Source organism: Gossypium hirsutum, chromosome A05 (genome assembly GCF_007990345.1).
Source record: "Gossypium hirsutum isolate 1008001.06 chromosome A05, Gossypium_hirsutum_v2.1, whole genome shotgun sequence".
In the NCBI taxonomy this organism is placed as follows: Eukaryota; Viridiplantae; Streptophyta; class Magnoliopsida; order Malvales; family Malvaceae; genus Gossypium; species Gossypium hirsutum.
Window position 1 is genome coordinate 12,391,381 of NC_053428.1, and position 19,578 is coordinate 12,410,958.

Sequence of the window (19,578 nt, forward strand, 5' to 3'; positions counted from 1 at the left end):
AAAAGTTAAAATTAAAAAAATAAAAAGATTAAATTTTTAACTTTTAAAGTACATGGACTAAATATCAAATTTTGAATAAGTACAAGGACTAATAACGATAACTTAATTCATCTTTCTGTTTCTGCCTCTTATCTTTTCATTTTGAAAATAATGGTGAAAATAGTTATCTTTCCAATTTCTTTCTTTAGCACTTCTCTCTATTTTTTGACATTAATAAAAACATTTTCTTTTCTCTTTTCCATCGGCCTGCTTCTCTCTCTCTCTCTCTCTTTATTTTTCTGCTTTACTAAACAATGCCACAAATAAAAACATTTTCTTTTCTCTTTTCCATCCGCTTCCTTTCTTTTGCTCATTTTTCTGTTCTACCAAACAATGCCACAATGTCATGTGTTCTATGGGCAACGTTATCTTCCAAAACTTTATTTGCAGAACATGAATGACAGGTAACACGATATATGCACAACGAACCCAAAAAAATTATTTATATTTTTTTTTGTATAGAAAATATCGCAATTTAGAATAAAATGTCAGGGTATAAATATCCTTCACATTCTAAAAGTGATTATTTCAATGCGGAAATCGAAACAAGTATTATGTTTTTACGATTAAATGATGAAATCGGTGGATATCGCTGTCTTGATTTGATTTTCAATTAGAGTGGACTTAGATGGAATTAGAGCCTACCAGTCTGAGACCAAAAATAGATAAAAAGCTAACCAATCGCTTTCCTTTTAATGAAATGTGCAGATTGTTTAGGTTTCGTATGATATTTCCTGCTCCATCAAAGCACCATATATGAAGTCAAAAACATACCGCTGCAAGAGGTAACCCATTCATCGGATATGTCTAATTAATTTGTATGCGATTTATTTTAGCATAACTATATGTTTAATCCTTAATGTTTATATTTTCTGTTAATTTAATTTTTATTTTTAAATAAATTTTGTTCTTAACCATTTGGAAAAGAGTTAAATGTTCTTTTTAACAAAAATGATAAATTAAACAATAATTTTTAACGTTGTTGGGTTGGCAATTTGCATGGTAATCCATGTACATATCATGATAATATAATATCATTTCTCTTATATTTCATTTCAACAAAATTTTAAAAATTATAGAAGTAAAAAATCAAAATAAAACAAAATTAAAATTTAAAAAAAAGCATAAAGTACATGTGAATTATCATGTAAGTTGTCGTGTTTAAAACTTTAATATTTTAATTAATATATTCTTTAAAAAATTATTTTGACTCTTTTTTTAAAAAGTTGATAATTAAATTTAACCCTTTTTAAAAAAATTAAAGACCAAATTAAATTAAAAAAATCAAATAGACAAAAATATAAATATTAAAAGTCGTCTTTTATTTTAGTTGGAGACTTCTTTGATTTGCTACTGTTTTTGGTGACATGATTTTGAAAAACATCACCCCTCGTGCCCTGCTTTTGACAATTATATTAAATAATTATTACCTAGTTAATTAAGATTAAGATGTTCAACAAACATGTGCATAAGTATATAATGGGGGACTTTAAAATATTATACACAATATAATTATACAATACTAGGTTATGGAACAAACATAAATATAAATAATAAATGAAGTTTTGGTTTAATCATAAAGTGTAAATACTAAAAAAATATAAATGTGGGTATATTTTTATATAAAATAATAAAAATAATTTTAAAATAATATTTTGTTATATTATTTAATTAAGTTAACATTCGATTGACTTATGACACTAACTTAATTAAATGTTTAATGTATCGTACAAAATAGCATACATAAATCTTAAAACTACTTAATTAAAAAAATACAACAAGAAAATATTACAAACACAACTTAAATAATATAAAGTATTAACCTATAAAAATTATATAAATATAAGATATCTTAAACACAATAAAAATCCGACAAAATGATTGAATATGACATAGATAAACAATTCATGAGGTCTAAATTCAATTATAGGAGATAAACTACTATTAACCATCAATATGATACATATGTACACCCACGTTAATTACAGGTTGAAGAAAAACATTATGCAAAAACAAGAAGTGGCAAGCCTTTTTAATAATAAAAATATTAATATAAAAATAAAATAATTATTAAATATTTTATATAAATTAAATGATCATATATGAGTATCAAAAAAATAATACTCTTTAAATTGAGTAAGAATAAGTGAAGCCAAGAGTCAATGCTAAAAGAGGTGTTTCCATTAACTGAATTTCTTTTTTCTTAAATATCATCCAATTAATAAACTCTCTCCAAACACCACCACAAAAAGAAAAGGTGAAATAGTTAACTTTGTCGAGAATAAATGTTTAATCAAAAGTAGAAAAGAGAGAGAAAGAAAAAGGAAATATGTATTCTTTATATATATTTAAAAAAGTGTAACAGAGGCTAGAATCTTTCTCTACTTGGTGCAAAGCCAAAATTAAATAGACGGTCCAGATTAATTTTTGTCCTCCCGTTTGAAAGCAAGCCAGATTTGGGAACTGAGAAAATTCCATTTCATAATTAACCTCGACCCGTTAATTTGTACGTGTTTATCGTTTTTTATTTTTATTTTATGTTAACATAAATAAATAATAAATTGTTAAATATATAAAAAATTTAAACACATATTATATACAGGACGAATCTAACGGGGGTGACAGGCCTCGGCCCCATTAAAGAGAAATTTTTTTATTTTAACTTTTTTAAATTTTTAAAATTTTAAATTAGTAAAAGTAAAATTATATTTTAACCCGATATAAATGATAAAATTTTGATTTAATTCTTTAAAAATTCTTTTCTACTATTGTAAAAATTATAATTTAATTTCAATCCTCTAAAAAAATTTTCTGAATTCGCCCTTGCTCATAATCATCATATTCAAACCAATAATCTTATTTATTAAACAAATTATATAAAGTTATCATATAAATATATACATTAACAAAAAAATTGGGACAATTATCCTAGTAAATTGATTTGATTGGACCAGATTACAAAATTTCAACCAAGAAGCCAAAAGTTATAATAGTGATAATATTGATGTAACACTCCAACTCCATAAAATCCCATTTTTTGGGTCTCTTGATTTAAACCGGAACTTGATTTTAACCGTTGAGATAGGTCTAAAGACCAATTAGTCTTTAAGCTTCTAAAGAGCTTCCTTATGTTATGACCCTCCTGAATGGATAGCTTTCAGTTTAAGCAGCTGCATTTAGGCGGTAGATGCTCCTTGCCAACTTCGCAAAATTCTAAATAATCAATACTCCGTTTATATAAACACAAAATTTGTTAAAAAAACATTCTTCAGAAAATAATTACAAAAATGTGCAAAACTATTTTTTAATTAATATAAATATTTCTGTGTGTTTATATTTTACATACTCTACAAAATCATTCAATATATCAAATATAAATATGTGTGTTCTACTTTGATTACATGTTTCAGTATGTGATAATGTGATAATAGAAGGGAAAAAAAAGGGTAAAAAGAAAGGAACGGCCTTGCAAATATATGGGGTGGGAATGAATTGATAATGTCGAAAGTAGTAGCAATTAGAAAGAGTTCAAAATATTCCTTTTGGCAAAGGCAGTTGGAAAGTTACACGTCTTTCTCTAAATTTCCTTTTAGCAAAGCTTTTGAGTTTAAGACACTAGACTAGACTTGAATGTAAATTTAGAATAATCTCTTCTTCTTCTTCTTCTTCTTTTTTTTTTTTTTCTATTGTCGGCTTTTCAAACCTAATCAACAAAAATTATAATTTCACAAACAAAGACTCCAAGATTTCCTTTTTCGTTAATAGAAAAAACTTAAAAACTAAAAAAAAGCTTCATTAATATTGGCAAGTAAAGTACTCCTGGTTAGCTAATTCCTAACAATAATGAACTTAAAACCAAACGTCATGTTATTCTACTAATATCAAAGTTTTGTTTGATATTTGAAAAAAGAAGAAGAAGACATAAATATTAAATTAAGCTAACAACCTAAGATTTACCAAAAATATTAGGATTTAAATTTGTAAGTTATAATATGACCACAAAAATTAAATTAAAAAAAATATGAGTTTAGGTAACAAGTTAAAATTGATAAACTTTTAAGATCTTAAAAAGTCAAAGCAAATTGAAATATGAAATTTGAGTGATATTTAAGTAGAATTAAGTCTAAAAATGGGTAAAAACATTTTAATACATTGCCTAAACCTAATTTTAACTGGGTACATTTTACATCTAAGTCATATAAAATTTTGAAGTGATTTATCTCTAATAAAATCAAGTACTAAAGTTAGGTTTGAACATATAATTCTACCTTTATTTAATGCCAGATCACATTTTAATATCCTATCAAAATGTGACTTATCTTATTTGCTATTAGTTATATAAATTTTAAGAGAGATTTGTTTTTATAAGGTGAGATTATTATATATGAGATAATAATTTGTCTTTATTTCAACATGGACTAAATTTGAACAATCACAAAACTTCTTAATACCCTGCCTTTGATCCGTCTTGAATAAATTTACAAAAAAATTAAATAAAATAAAAAGAAAAAATAGTTAAATATGACACCAACTTTAATCTGCTCATTAAAAAAAAAAAGGGGGGGGGGAACCAAGAAGATACATTTAACATGTACTAAAAACAAATAAAGCTTTTGCACTAAAATCTTGATGATAACCGAGAAAAGAAAAGTTTATAATGGGGGAGAAAACTTTGAGCAGCATTTTAATTCAGGAAAAAAATATTATGCTTATCAATTGTTTCAGTATATGTACTCTATATTGCTTGTGCTCATTTTCGTTTGTATTTTAGAAACAACAATTCACATTGCTAATTAGTCTTCCATTTCGTATCATCACATGGCTTAATATTTTAGCATTTCATTTTTCTTTCCTTCAGTTTTTATTCGTAATTTAAGTTGCAACAAATAATATAAAATGAAAACAATTAAGAAAAAAAATATTTTATAATCAACTGTTTATCTCTTTTAAGAACATTCGAGACGAGAAAATTAATATATACTTACTGAGTTGGTATTACTCTAAATCAAATCATAATTCAATCTTGAATTTATAAAAAAAATATTATTTTTACAAAGGATAAATATAATTTTAAGAATATTTTTATTTTTTTATATAAAATCTAAAAAAATACATAAAATTCAAACGTAAACTATCATAAATCTTACCCCTGAACTTTATCATCTCATTTAAAAATATATTTAATATCTATATGAATTTTTTTTATAAATTTATTAAATAATTATTTTTACTCGCATGTCACATAATCTAATTATATTATTATACATTATTGTTTTTTCCTAATGTGTTAGAGACGGAGACAACTGGCTAATGACCCTCTCCTTTCTTTTTCACAATTTTTTGATTTGGAAAGATTTAGTCTGATGAATAAGAAGAAAAATATTCTTTCTTTCTTGTTTTCTCACACAGTTTTTTTCCTAGTATTAAGAAAATCCACTTTGTTTTGGGTTTTTTACCTCAATATTATAAAAAAAAATTATACACCAAAATGGATTGTCAGCCAGATTAATTACGAAAATGGTATACTTTTTGGGGTCGTGCCTACCTGACAGGCACAACCTATTATTTTATTATTAATTTTTTTTGTTTTAAAAAATTATTATTATATTATTTTTAATATTTATATTAATATATGGATAAAAATACGGGTTTTATACGGATAAAAAATACCCAAAACGGGTCGAGCCTGTCAGGTAGGCACGAGTAGTCGTGCCTAACAGGCAGGCACAACACCCTGCACATTTCCCTTTTCTTTATTTGCATTTTACAAAAAATTGGTCTTATATCACTTTTGGTCCCTCTACTAGGCCTAAAATTAAAATTCAATCTTTATACTTGAATTTCTACAATAATATTTGGTCCTATTTTTTATAATTTTTTTTCCAAATAATTAATATTGTTAATTACTCTGTTAAAGTTTTTAACGTGTTTTTTAAACAAAATATTAGTTTAACAAAACAATGATATGTTAAGCTGTAATAAGTTTTAAATAATAAAATTTCTAACAAAAATGTATTCCAACTTAACATATCATTGTTTTGTTAAACTAATATTTATTTAAAAAACACGTCAAAAATTTTATCAGAGTAATTAACAAAAATTTTAATACAATTTGTTAGAAATTTTATTATTTAAAACTTATTCCAACTTAACATATCATTGTTTTGTTAAACTAATCAAAAATTTATAGAGTAATTAACAAAAATTTTAATACAATTTTGTTTGAAATTTTATTATTTAAAACTTATTCTAACTTAACATATCATTGTTTTGTTAAACTAATTTTTTGTTTAAAAAAACACGTCAAAAATTTTATCAGAGTAATTAACAATGTTAATTATTTATAAAAAATTATAAAAAATAGAACCAAATATTATTGTAGATATTCAAGTATAAAGATTGAATTTTAATTTTAGGCCTAGTAGAGGGACCAAAAGTGATATAAGACCAATTTTTTGTAAAATGCAAAGAAAGAAAAGGCAAATGTGCAGGGTGTTGTGCCTACCTGACAGGCTTGACCCGTTTCGGGTATTTTTTATCCGTGTAAAACCCGTATTTTTATCTATATATTAATATAAATATTAAAAATAATATAATAATAATTTTTTAAAACAAAAAAAAATTAATAATAAAATAATGGGTTGTGCCTGTCAGGTAGGCACAATCCCAAAAAGTATACTATTTTCGTAATTAATCTGGCTGACAACTCATTTTGGTGTATAAATTTTTTTTTTATAATATTAGGGTAAAAAACCCCTTTGTTTTACATTCTTACCCGCCGCTAATTATTTTATCTAAAATTTGGCTCTACTAAATATACTACATGATAAAATCCAAATTCCTCTCAAAATAAAAACAAAAAAACGGGAATTGATGAGATATGTTATAATTTCTTAAAAGAAATATGAAAGGTACATTATTAATATAATTTTTAAATTCCACAAAGGATAAATATTAAAAATAAAATATATAACAATTTTTTTAAAAAAAATATATGTGCATCAAATTCAGGAAAACATTGGGCAACATCCAAAATCACCCTGTAAGTAAGGTATCGAAACTGCAACAAAAAACAAATAAAAAAGTGCTTATTGGGGGCTGTGTAAAATACTACTGTTCAATAATACCCCTATTATTTAGTGTGTCTCTGTGTGTTTTTTTTAGGTCATTACTCCATTTAGTTTAGTAAATACATAAAAGATCATAATGCAGTTGGACTTCAGTTTCATTTTGCTTTTAGAGCCCCGAATAAAAAAGTTGAAAAGACTAAACTACCCCCATTGAGGCACATACCAACAAACTGCACAATAACTACCCTCCGATAGATACCCTCCCAAGTTTCGTTTCTCTATAAATTCAAAGCCAATACTCATCTTCGTTCCACCAAAACACCAACACCAAAAACCAATAAAATTTCCTTGTTGAAAAGTTTCATTTTTGTTTTTCTTCTTTTTGGTGAAATAAGAAAAAAGGGGAAAAGGGAAATGGGTTTAAACTCTAACAGGGTTGAAGATTTCTTTACCCATTCTGCAAATACAACTGTAACAAGTTTGAAGGTTTCCACAGAGATACCAATGCCACCACCAGAGGAAGCAGTAGAGGTACACAATGTTTGCTTGCCACCAAAGAAAACCACTTTCCAGAAGCTAAAGCACCGCCTCTCTGACATATTTTTCCCTGATGATCCTCTCCACGGATTCAAGAACCAAACGTGGTGTAAGAAACTGGTTCTCGGACTTCAGTCTTTGTTCCCCATATGTCAGTGGGGTCTCCACTACAATCTCAAGCTATTTAGGTCGGATATTATCTCTGGTCTCACCATTGCTAGCCTTGCAATCCCACAGGTAAAATATCATCAACATTAAACCACAAACAGCACCTCTCTCTCTCATGCTTGTTCATGGGTTCATCAGTGGACAAGTTTCTGAATATATTCCGGTTTCTTTAAGATCATTAGAGTGCTTTTTAGGAAAAGAGAAAACAGAAATGTTTACCACTGAATTTGTTGATTATGTGAACTTAGTTTTTTTTTTTAATAATAATAAAATTTGCTTTTAATCTTAATATTTTAAATAAAAAATTTATGTTCGTTTGCAACTTATCTAAAGATGATTTTTTTCTCTCAATAATCAATCCTCATGTGAATTTATTTTACATGGTAATGATCTTTGGTGCCAGATATGGTAATTTACTGAGTTACTAGATTAAATAAATTACGTTCTGGATCAAATAATTATTAAATTGTCTTATTTTACAAAATTGCTTCATATTAAGAAAAAACCCTCCATATTCTTTTATGGTAGTCTATTTTGTTTTGATGATGCAGGGTATCAGTTACGCAAAGCTTGCAAATTTGCCACCTATCGTTGGATTATGTTAGTATCGGAACCAAAAAGGCTCTATGTCCAAATTGAATGCAATAATAGATAAATGAAAATAAATAACTTCTATTAATATGAATTTCCATCAAATCATGCAGATTCAAGCTTTGTTCCCCCTTTGATTTATTCAGTCCTTGGGAGTTCTAGACATCTTGCTGTTGGTCCAGTGTCTATTGCATCCCTAGTGATGGGCACAATGCTCAGTGGAAGTGTCTCCTCTACTGATGACCCAATTCTCTACCTTCAATTGGCCTTCACTGCTACCTTCTTTGCTGGTGTATTTCAGGCATCTTTGGGTCTCTTAAGGTACTTCTTTTGATGTTCTGAAGTCAAAATGTATGAAGTTTGATATAGTTGAGTGGATGAGTTTTCATGGGTTTTTCTCATTATCCTTGAGGAGTAATTCATGGTTAAATGTATTAAGTTTAATAGCTTAAGATTCCTTCACTGTGGATGCACATCGATCTGTCTTAATATCCGTTAAACATGGGTGTTCCTGAATCTTAATCATCATTTTTCTAAAACAGCAGAAGTAGTCCTGAACGACTAGCGAGACAAAGTCTACTTCATTTATCTATTAGGATTTTAATTGATTCGGCTTTTGATTTACAGGTTAGGCTTTTTGATCGATTTTCTATCGAACGCCACACTTGTCGGATTCATGGCAGGTGCAGCAGTCATTGTGGCATTACAGCAGTTAAAGGGGTTGCTTGGAATTGTTCATTTCACTGGCAAGATGCAATTTGTTCCTGTTATGACCTCTGTTTTTGACCACAAAGATGAGGTAAGTGGGTTCACCAAGGGAAAGCAATGTAAACTTCCCTATATTTATTTGCTTCTTTTTAAAAATGACTAAGTGTTAGCCATTGTGGAAGTGCTCTTCTTGCTTTTTGGCCAAGAATCTGGTGATTGTTTGTCTGAAAGGGCCACTTACAGATGCTTCCGTAATCATTGCTTGGACTATTTTGATGAATGAAAATCTGCCCCTTTCAATTAAACCAATAAACTAACACACTGAAGCAATGACTACAAGGCATGCGCCTTTTATAATTATAGATATGAGATGCCTTCTATTCATGTTATTTATTCTTTCAAGTAGAAAAGAGACATATTCTACTTTTGAAAAGTAACAAAATGTTCCCATGTTAATATTGGTTTAAATTCATTTGCAGTGGTCCTGGCAAACTATTGTAATGGGGTTTGGCTTCCTGTTGTTTCTGCTGACAACAAGACAAATTGTAAGTATCTCTATTTTTTCCACCAAAAAGTTTGTCCACATTCTACCTTGTTTAACTTTTGATGTTTGAAAATTTCGTTCCAGAGCATTAAAAAACCGAAGCTTTTCTGGGTATCAGCAGCTGCCCCATTAACTTCCGTGATTCTCTCAACGATCTTAGTCTTCTGCATTAAATCAAAAGCTCATGGAATCTCATATGTAAGTAGTGATACAATACTTTTGTGTAAAATCTTTTGAAAAATTTCTCCAAATTCTAAGTTGTGTCTTTCCTTTTATATTTCATAGATTGGACACTTGCCAAAGGGTTTGAATCCACCTTCGTTGAACATGCTGTACTTTAATGGCCAATATCTGGCTTTGACTATCAAGACTGGCCTTATCACTGGGATCCTGTCCCTCACTGTAAGCTTTTCCTTAACCGGCACCTTCATTGATGTCTTATTTAATAACTGAAATCCTTGTTGTTAATGGACATTATTGGACAACATGAACTTACTACTCTGAACCATTTTATGAATGGCCTACCGCACCAATAAAAGACTCAGGAAATTGTGTGGATTTGCACGCAACTGCAACCATGTTCCTGATATCTAATTTCTGTATGATTTTTTCTCTCTAGTATCCCAATGATTTATAATGTTTTGCAGGAAGGGATTGCAGTGGGGAGGACATTTGCTTCTCTACAGAACTACCAAGTTGATGGAAACAAAGAAATGATGGCCATCGGTCTAATGAACATGGCTGGTTCTTGTACTTCATGTTATGTTACAACAGGTGTTGACTCTTTCACATAATACTTCCCATATAAAAACATGGTACTTACAGAATCTGAAACTATTCTCTTTGACATGTCTTGTTCAGGATCCTTTTCTAGGTCTGCGGTAAATTACAATGCTGGAGCACAAACAGCAGTCTCTAACATAGTATTAGCTGCAGCTGTGCTTGTGACTCTTCTGTTCCTGATGCCACTCTTTTACTACACCCCTAATGTCATCTTAGCGGCCATCATTATAACAGCAGTTATAGGGCTGATTGATTACCGGGCAGCATACAAGCTGTGGAAAGTCGATAAACTCGATTTCTTGGCTTGTATATGTTCCTTCTTTGGGGTTCTTTTCATTTCTGTTCCTTTGGGACTTGCCATTGCAGTAAGCATTTTGAACATCCACCTGTTCTAGTATTATACTGTTAAAAGCATCAACATAGAGTAAGAAGTAATCAGAAAAATTTCGGTTGGTGCCTGAAAATGCAGGTTGGAGTTTCTATATTCAAGATTCTCTTGCATGTCACCAGGCCAAACACTGTGGTATTGGGGAATATTCCAAGAACACAGATATACCAAAGCCTTAACAGATACAAAGAAGCTTCAAGGGTCCCTTCATTTCTCATACTGGCCATTGAATCTCCAATCTACTTTGCAAATTCAACTTATCTACACGAAAGGTAACTCCATTAATGCCTTCTTTTAATCTTACCATGCCAGGTCAATAAACTATCCAGTATGTGCTATCAGTCTAGCAGATCGTAATACAGCATCTTATCGAGCAAATGTTTGACTTGACTAACGGAATTTCTTTGTTGTAGGATGTTAAGATGGGTTCGAGAGGAGGAAGAACGGATTAATGAAAGCCATGAAAGCACTTTGAAATGTATAATTATTGATATGACTGGTAAGTTAGGAAATTCTTGGGAATATATAATTTTCCACATAATTCATATATCTGTATTTTGGCTAACAGTGATGCAAATTTCTCAGCTGTCTCGGCAATAGATACAAGTGGCATTGACATGTTATGTGAACTAAGAAAGATATTGGAGAAAAGATCACTTCAGGTAAATGATTGTCAAGTGTCACCCAACGAATTACATTACATTGTTGGTTAGCTTAAGGTTTTAACGCTTTGCTGATATGGTTTTCGTTTCTTCCATTTCAGCTTGTATTGGTAAATCCAGTGGGAAGTGTGATGGAGAAAATGCACAAGTCCAAAATCTTAGAGTCCTTTGGAATGAGCTCCATGTATCTCACAGTAGCGGAAGCAGTGGGAGACATCGCAGCTTCATGGAAGCCTCAGCCATGAGTTTGTAGAGAAGAAACAAAGCGCTTCACTAACCCTTTTAGACCCTTTGGCTGTCTTGAAAGAGGTTTAGCATAGTCATGACTTGTTTTGTTTTGTTTTGTTCCCTTCATTTTGTGAGAAAATCCCTTAATCGGTTAAACATTATGCTTTTGGTTTAATAGAGAAATGAAAGTTAAACCTTGTTGTATTCCATTAAACCAAGTTGTTACCTCATGGTTTCCCAAAGTTATATCTTCTAGAAATTAAATCAATAAATCTTAAAAGAAAGTTGGCAAAAATAAAAAAACTTTCGTTGCAAGACATAAAACACAATCAAGATGAAGTTTTGTGTTAATCCTAGAAGCTTGCAGCACTGCCACACCCACAACTCAGCAACTTGGCTTTAATTTTAATTTTTCTGTTGAGATTCATGAAACTGTTATGGATGGTGTTATTCATATTTGAGATTAATAATAATAAAAATCACTTCACTTGTATTACGTATTGTGATGAGGAAAAGCAAGGACCAGAGACCAGGAGATAAACTTTAGTCGTACACAATTTTGAAACCATGGGTTCACTTCCTTCATGAAAAACAATGCCTTTCAAAACAATCATTTTCATATTTTTCATTATTTATTTGGAGCAAAATAAACTAAATCAACAAAAACAATTAGCTAAGTTTTACCCAATTAAAGCAAAAAGAATCAATGACTTAGTATAGGGATTGATGAAGACCGCCTCCTTCAAATATTTTATACATAATTGTCAAAAATAATTTCTAAAGTTTATTAATTCACTCTTAAATAATAAAATTTGGATAATTATTTGGTAAAGATTTTATTATTTATTCATAAAATATATTTAAAAATTTTAAAAAATAAATAAGACATATAACAAAATCTTAACATTATTTTTGAAGTTAAAAATATATAATTATCCATACAATTTATTTTAAAATATTTAATATGATATCAACCCCATATTTATTGTGGAATCTAATATTCAACACTGTTAAATATCAACTATAATGTGATCCATTTAAGTGATTCTACCTGGTAACCCATAAATTGCTAAAAATTAAATATAAAATATTTTAGTAATATGAGAAAAAAATCATTTTAAAATATAAAAGTAACTAAAATTGCATTTAAAATATTCTATCATTTTTAAAAAGATAAAAATATTTGGATAATATTTTTAATAAAAATGCTTTAAATTCACTTGTTGAAAAAGTTTAAAAATTTAAAATATTTACTGTTTTTATTTAAGTAATTATTTATTAAAATAAATAATAAATAATTCTTAATATTTTTAAAAATTCATTTCTAAATAAACCATATAAATAAATTCAAATATTATAGATTTTAACAAGTACTTTTTAAATTTTTATTTTAATTTTAGTTAAATATTTAAATGTTTTAAAATATGTTTTTTCAAATTTTTTCAAAAAGTTATTTTAAAAAAAAAATCTATTTATGAATAATTTATATTAGCATCATCCTAAAATATATAGTTTTTAAGCATCAATAAAATATAGTTTACATCATCAGTTTTTAAAGGCATATAAATATTATTACACACTCACTCATATAGAATATTCTCTCTAATTTAATATAACTTTAATTAAATTATTTAAAAAATAATTAAAATTTTGAGAAAAAAAACAACCCTGTAGAATTATATACCCAAAAAAATTGAAATTTAAAAATACTTAAATCAATAATTAAAAATTAAAAAAACTGATAAAAATCATAATTGAAAAAGAAAAGCTAAAACCGAACATCAAAAGTTAAAAAACCTAAAAAAATATTAGCAGGAAATCGAAAATTGAAAAACTACTGGAATTTGATTAAAAATTAAGAAATAGCAATAGAAATAGAAAATTAAAAATAGAGAAAAAAAAAGAAAAAATTGCCTGCATAACAACTAGAAAAATTTACAAAAGAAAAAAAGAAAAAGTTGACATGATTTGGAAGCCTAGAAATAAAATACCATCAAATTAAACAAAACAAAAAATTATAAAAGAAGAAAATATGTTTATTTTGTTTACTACAAAATTTAACTTGTTAATTAATTTAATTAAAGTTAAATCAATTCAATATGATTGAGTGTATAATAATATTTATATATCTTTAAAAATTAATTATGTGATACTGTTTTATTGGTGCTTAAAAATTATATATTTTAAGATGATATTAATAAAATTTATTTCTATTTATTTTAGAGGTATTGATATTAATTTTCCCTATAAAAATATCTCAAATAAAAAATTATTTAGAAAAATATATCACATTTCAGTTAATTATAAAAGTATATAATTTTTCTTGACTGAAGACAGAATGAGTTCCGTTAAATGTTGACTTTTTTAAATTTATTGAAATTTAAATCTTAATTTAATTGCGTATTATAATAATTAATTTTAATTTGTAACTATTCAAATGTATTAATTATTATCATGATTATATTTATAGTTGTAGTTGCAAACTCAAAGACTAAACTATCATATTAAAAACAAATACTAACAAATTGCAAATAACTTACAGTCTGATTCCAAGTTTCATTTCCTATAAATTCAAAGTTATTGTTTATATTTATTCTACCAAAACACAACCAAATAAATAAATAAATAAACAAACTTGTTATTGAAGTTTAATTCTTTGACTTATGTCACAAATTGATTTTCAAATTATATAATTTTTTCTACTTTAATACTTAAAATTTTTTTCTTTTATATTAATACTTCAACTGTAGTCCATTATAATTCTTGTCTAAAAAATTAATTATTTTATTTAAAAAGGACAAGCCCAACCAATAAAAACACACCATGTTATGTTCCTTTATAAATAGCAATTGATGGTATGATGTCCATTAAAACATTTCAAAGTCAAATATTTATAACATCTAAAGGAATAAATAAAATAGTGTTAAATTTAAAAAAATAAAAGCTTTTATAAATTAAATTATTGAAATAAAAATACTATAAAATATAAATATTAAAACTTATATATATAAATCTTGACTTAAATGAAATGGTGAATAAAGTAGACACTCGTTTGATATTGGTTCGGACCATATTACTCTTATCCTCTACTTCTAATATCATATAAAAAATTATATATTAAAGTTAATATTATAAAAAATTATTTTTATGGTCAATGTCGATCAACTATAAACAACTACATTGTGAGAAAACAAATACAAAACATGTAGGGTTGTTTATTGGTTGGATGTATCACTTATTTTTTTAACACAGTTAATTTTTTTATCTAAAAAGTATAACCTAGTAATAGTTTAGATAGAAACAAACTTTTAAATATCAAAATGATAAAATATAGTTGAAGATAAAACCTTGTGTAATTCTTTTCTGAAGTAAAAAGGGGAAGGAAAATTGGTTTAAACTTAAACTAGAATGAAGATTTTTTTTTCTTTACCATTATGGAAGTAGAACCGTAACAATTGTAACAAATCGGTTTTTAATGGTGTCAAAAAATTACAATTTTGAGATATCGTTTTTATAAATCGAATTCGTATATATTAAATAAAGATATTTATGGAGTTATTACATAGATGAATTAAATTTTGGATAGTCAATTTAACCGAAATTGTAATTAAATAAGACCTAGGGACTAAATTATCAAGTCTAATCTCTATAGATTTTTAATTGACAGAAAATTTGGGGGACTTAAATTGCAATTAGTTAAAGGTCTGAAATGGTTATTAAACCATTGTTTTCAAGCAATTAGTAGACGGTAATGATTAATTGTTTATGATTAATTTATTAAGTAAAAATAGTTTAATTAATGAATAAACTAAGTTTAATTAAAATTAATTAAGGATTAATCTTTGGATATAAAAATAATAATAAGTTGGAAGTTGTCATCTTCCTCCCCAAAACCACCAAAACCATTAGGAAGAAAAGAAGAAAGCCGTTTTTGAAGCTAAACCATTCAATCAGTAATTTAGGTCATTTTCTTGTAAATTTTATAGATTTGAGGTTATGAAAGCTTTATTTAGCTAGCCCATATACCAATTCGTGCAACTTGTAAAATATTAGAAAGTTACCATTGTTGAGCTTAGATTAATAAAATAACTAAATTGTAAAACTTAATTGTTACTTTCATACATTAGAGACCAAATTGAATAAAATGCAAATATGTTATGAAATTTCGATAGGGATACAAAGTAGAAGGTCACTAATAAATAAATATGAAATCGGACTTTAATTTGAAGCTAAGAGTTGAAAGTTATGTTTTTCTCGGATTTAGGAACTAAATTGAATAAATTACAAAATATGCATGAATTGGTAATTGGTTGGAAATTTATATTGATATATGTTATATGATTGTACATAGCTAACGTCAACGCTGTGCCATCGAGAGGGAAAGCAAAATTGAGAGTTGTCGACGAGTGACATAGGATCCCAATTTGTATTTCTATGATTTAGGATCAATTTTATTTCTATATATTTACGACGTTTGCATGATATAACATTAAGGTGAGTTGTCAATGACTGTTTGAACTAAATTGTTATGATTGAGATTGAATGTTGAGATATTGACTAAATTGAATGGAATAAAAAAATAGTATGATTTAATTTATATGTGTTATTTGATATGAATTTTTGTTAAAATATACTAGATGATGTGATGAAATAATGAATTGATGATAATTTGAGAATAAAAGAATGTGAACTGAGTTATATATATAATAAATTGAAAATTGGTTACTGTAACACCCCCAACTAATATTCGTTGCCAGAACAGGGTTACGGAGTATTACATGTAACACCCCCTAATCCCAAACCATTACCGGAACGAGGTTATGAGGCATTACCGGACATATCAGACAACTTACGAATAATTTACAATTAATATAACTTTCATAGTATAATATAATAATTAAGTCCCTATCTTAAACTCTCGAAGTTCAAACACGTATTAAAAGTAGAACGGGACTTGTTCGAGTATTCCAAATTTTTTTTATAAAAATTTCGGCAGCATTTCTGCTTATTTTTACCTAAACCTCCTGCAAATTCAAACCAAAACAACCAACACCAATATTTCACATTCATATACTAATATTTATATTATTAACAAAATTTTAATTTAATAACTATCATAGCATCATTCAAAATTGATTAAAAACTTCATTCATTTAACAACTTAATGTTCATGTATCAAAATATCATGTACTTTCCTTACCATTTCATTTAACCATCTAAATTTTATAATTCATCCTTCACTACCCAAAGTAATATACATATTTAAGTGACTAAATAACACCTATGTACATGCCACCTTTATCCAAAAGAAAAATATACATCACCAAGTTTGTGTTGGAGTCGGGATTGTTCTGGATGCTGAGCTGGGACACTTGACTTCTACTAACCTGTGCACGGAAACAACCGTACGCTGAGTATGGATATACTCAGTGGTATTACTATAAATCAAGACTATTTAACATTAATAAATTACAAACATCAACCATAAATTTTATAATTATTTAAACTACTTTTATATAAAATTATTTTACTTCATAAATCTTAAATTCATAATTTATTTTTCTCATACTAACTCAATTCATAATTTAGTTCATACATTCTTTCTCGTACTTTTCAATAGTGCTAAAACAAATAATCTCATTTTCAAAATTTCATTTCAATTATTTACCCTATTAACAAAGCTCGGACTATGACAGATACGCGGATTCCATCCAAACACACCAGAATGTCCAACCCAAACACACCCGGAATATTGTAAATCCTCCATAACACACCGGTATAATATATCCTCCCAAACACACCAATAAGGCATTAAATGCCTATTCGGATAAACCGAAGTATATAATAATAGAAACATCCTCTCGGCCGAACTACAATCTCTTCATCACATCACAAATCCAATGGCATGCCATTTGTATTGAATCTAGTCCGACAAGTTAATAGGGCATTATTTTATTTTTTTTCTAATTTCAATTTCATTTACACAAAAATTTTCAATACTCATTCAATTCAAATATCTATTATCTTAATTCATATACAAATTAATTTTCACACAATTGTATACCATCAACACCATACATTTGTCACAATTTATTTATTTTCAATCAATACACTTTTCAAATAATCACATATTCTATAATTTACTTATTCAATTCAATTTGATTCAATTTATATCACTTTCATTTTCACTCAATATTCATATCGATTTCACATACTTACCTCAAGTCTTATTTACCATACATAACAATTAAAATTTCAGCAATCAATAATAATTAAAATTTGAATTATAGTAATACACACCGTAATTCTCCCGTTTTAGTCCTCGATGACTTTCTCCTTTCCTCTCGATGCTGATGCTTCCGATTCTTTGTTGGCTACGAAAATAATAGTAATTTACATTATTATTTACAGCATTAATTATAATAAATAATTAAATTTCTAAACAACTCCTACCTTATTCCCAATTTAATCCTAACTAAACTTAATTATTTTCTTAATCCAATTCACTCTTTTTTTCTATTCAAATTTTGTCTAAACTTATATTTAACTATAAAATTTCCAGCATATTTCCCTAATTTCGAAATTTCTTCAATTTAGTCCCTACAACATAAAACTTATAGCCTAGTTTACAATTTAATCCCTTAATCAATTCTAACTTAGAATTCATTCAATTAAATCCCTAATTCCATAATTTTTCCAACATGAACCCTACTTGGAAACATATGAACTCTTGAACTATCAGCTTAATTTCATCAAAATCTTGTTTCAAAGCTCCTAAAACATCAAAATTAACTAAAAAGGACTTAATTGACTTACCAAATTAACTCCAAGCTTTAAATCCTAAATTTTCTCTTTTATTTTTCTTTCCCTTTTTCTTTCTCTTTTTCTCCCCAGTTTCCCATTTTCAACTCTGTTTCTATTTCCTTTTGTTTCTTTATTTCTTTAATTCTTTTATACTTTATTATTTTATTAACATAATATAATATTAATATAATATATTAAATATCTTTTACTTTAATATTAAGTAAATTAATAATTATATAACAAGTGTACATATTTATATTATTACAAATGTCATTATCTAATTTGCTTATTAAATAAAAATCTCATAATTTAATTAATACAATTAATAATTATAAAATATTTTTATACTTAAATTTTAAGTAATTAAATATTTAAATTACAAATGTACCCATACAATTCTTACACATGTATATTTTATTACCATACAATTGTCTTCTATTTAATTTATTTATAATATATTATCAATTAAATAATCATAACAATTTAATATAAAATCATAATAATAATCATTATAATATATAAAACCTAAAAAAAATCTTTGATTTTATTTCACCAATATGCCACCTCATTTGTAGTCAATTGCTTAATTGTCATTTTAATCCTTTTTATTTTCTATTGCTTTATAATAAACTTTTACCCTTTATTCAATTTAATCCTTTTTATTACTTACTCTAAATTAAGCTAAATTCACTTAATTAGATCCTAATTAGACACACCACTAGGCTCATAAATATTTTTTTATAATTATTTTCGAACTTATTTCACTAAAACGGAGGCCCTATAACTCACTTTTCCGGTGCCCGTGAATTTCAGGTCATTACATTACAGGACAACGAAATAGTAAATCATTCAAATCATACATTAATACAAACATAATCAAATTGTCTGAACCTTAAGAAACTCAAATACTAACCAAAATACAAAATCAAAATGACATTAATCGGGTCAAAAACATATCAAAACCAACCTAATATGTGCCTAATCAATGTACCCTCATTGGTACCACAATTATATACAATTTAATCTCAAAATACACGTTAATTCAATTCATCAACT

At 27.1% G+C, this 19,578-nt stretch overlaps 1 protein-coding gene across 1 annotated transcript; it reads left to right on the forward strand.

Moving 5' to 3' along the window:
* The first annotated feature begins 7,408 nt into the window (after positions 1–7,408).
* Positions 7,409–11,932, forward strand: LOC107906504 (probable sulfate transporter 3.4). The gene is made up of 13 exons (XM_041113451.1): positions 7,409–7,883; positions 8,366–8,414; positions 8,519–8,726; positions 9,033–9,204; positions 9,593–9,658; positions 9,742–9,855; positions 9,943–10,059; positions 10,305–10,431; positions 10,519–10,805; positions 10,910–11,100; positions 11,242–11,327; positions 11,414–11,490; positions 11,592–11,932. The coding sequence occupies exons 1-13, from the start codon at positions 7,524–7,526 to the stop codon at positions 11,733–11,735; spliced, it is 1,998 nt and encodes a 665-aa protein (XP_040969385.1). The 5' UTR covers positions 7,409–7,523; the 3' UTR covers positions 11,736–11,932.
* Positions 11,933–19,578: the final 7,646 nt, after the last annotated feature.

Bases quoted from the DNA above. Each gene is read 5' to 3' on its own strand.
- LOC107906504 (XM_041113451.1), top strand. From the start codon at position 7,524: ATGGGTTTAAACTCTAACAGGGTTGAAGATTTCTTTACCCATTCTGCA. The intron at 10,060-10,304 runs GTAAGCTTTTCC...AATGTTTTGCAG, and splicing joins CTGGGATCCTGTCCCTCACT to GAAGGGATTGCAGTGGGGAG. The intron at 10,806-10,909 runs GTAAGCATTTTG...CTGAAAATGCAG, and splicing joins CTTTGGGACTTGCCATTGCA to GTTGGAGTTTCTATATTCAA.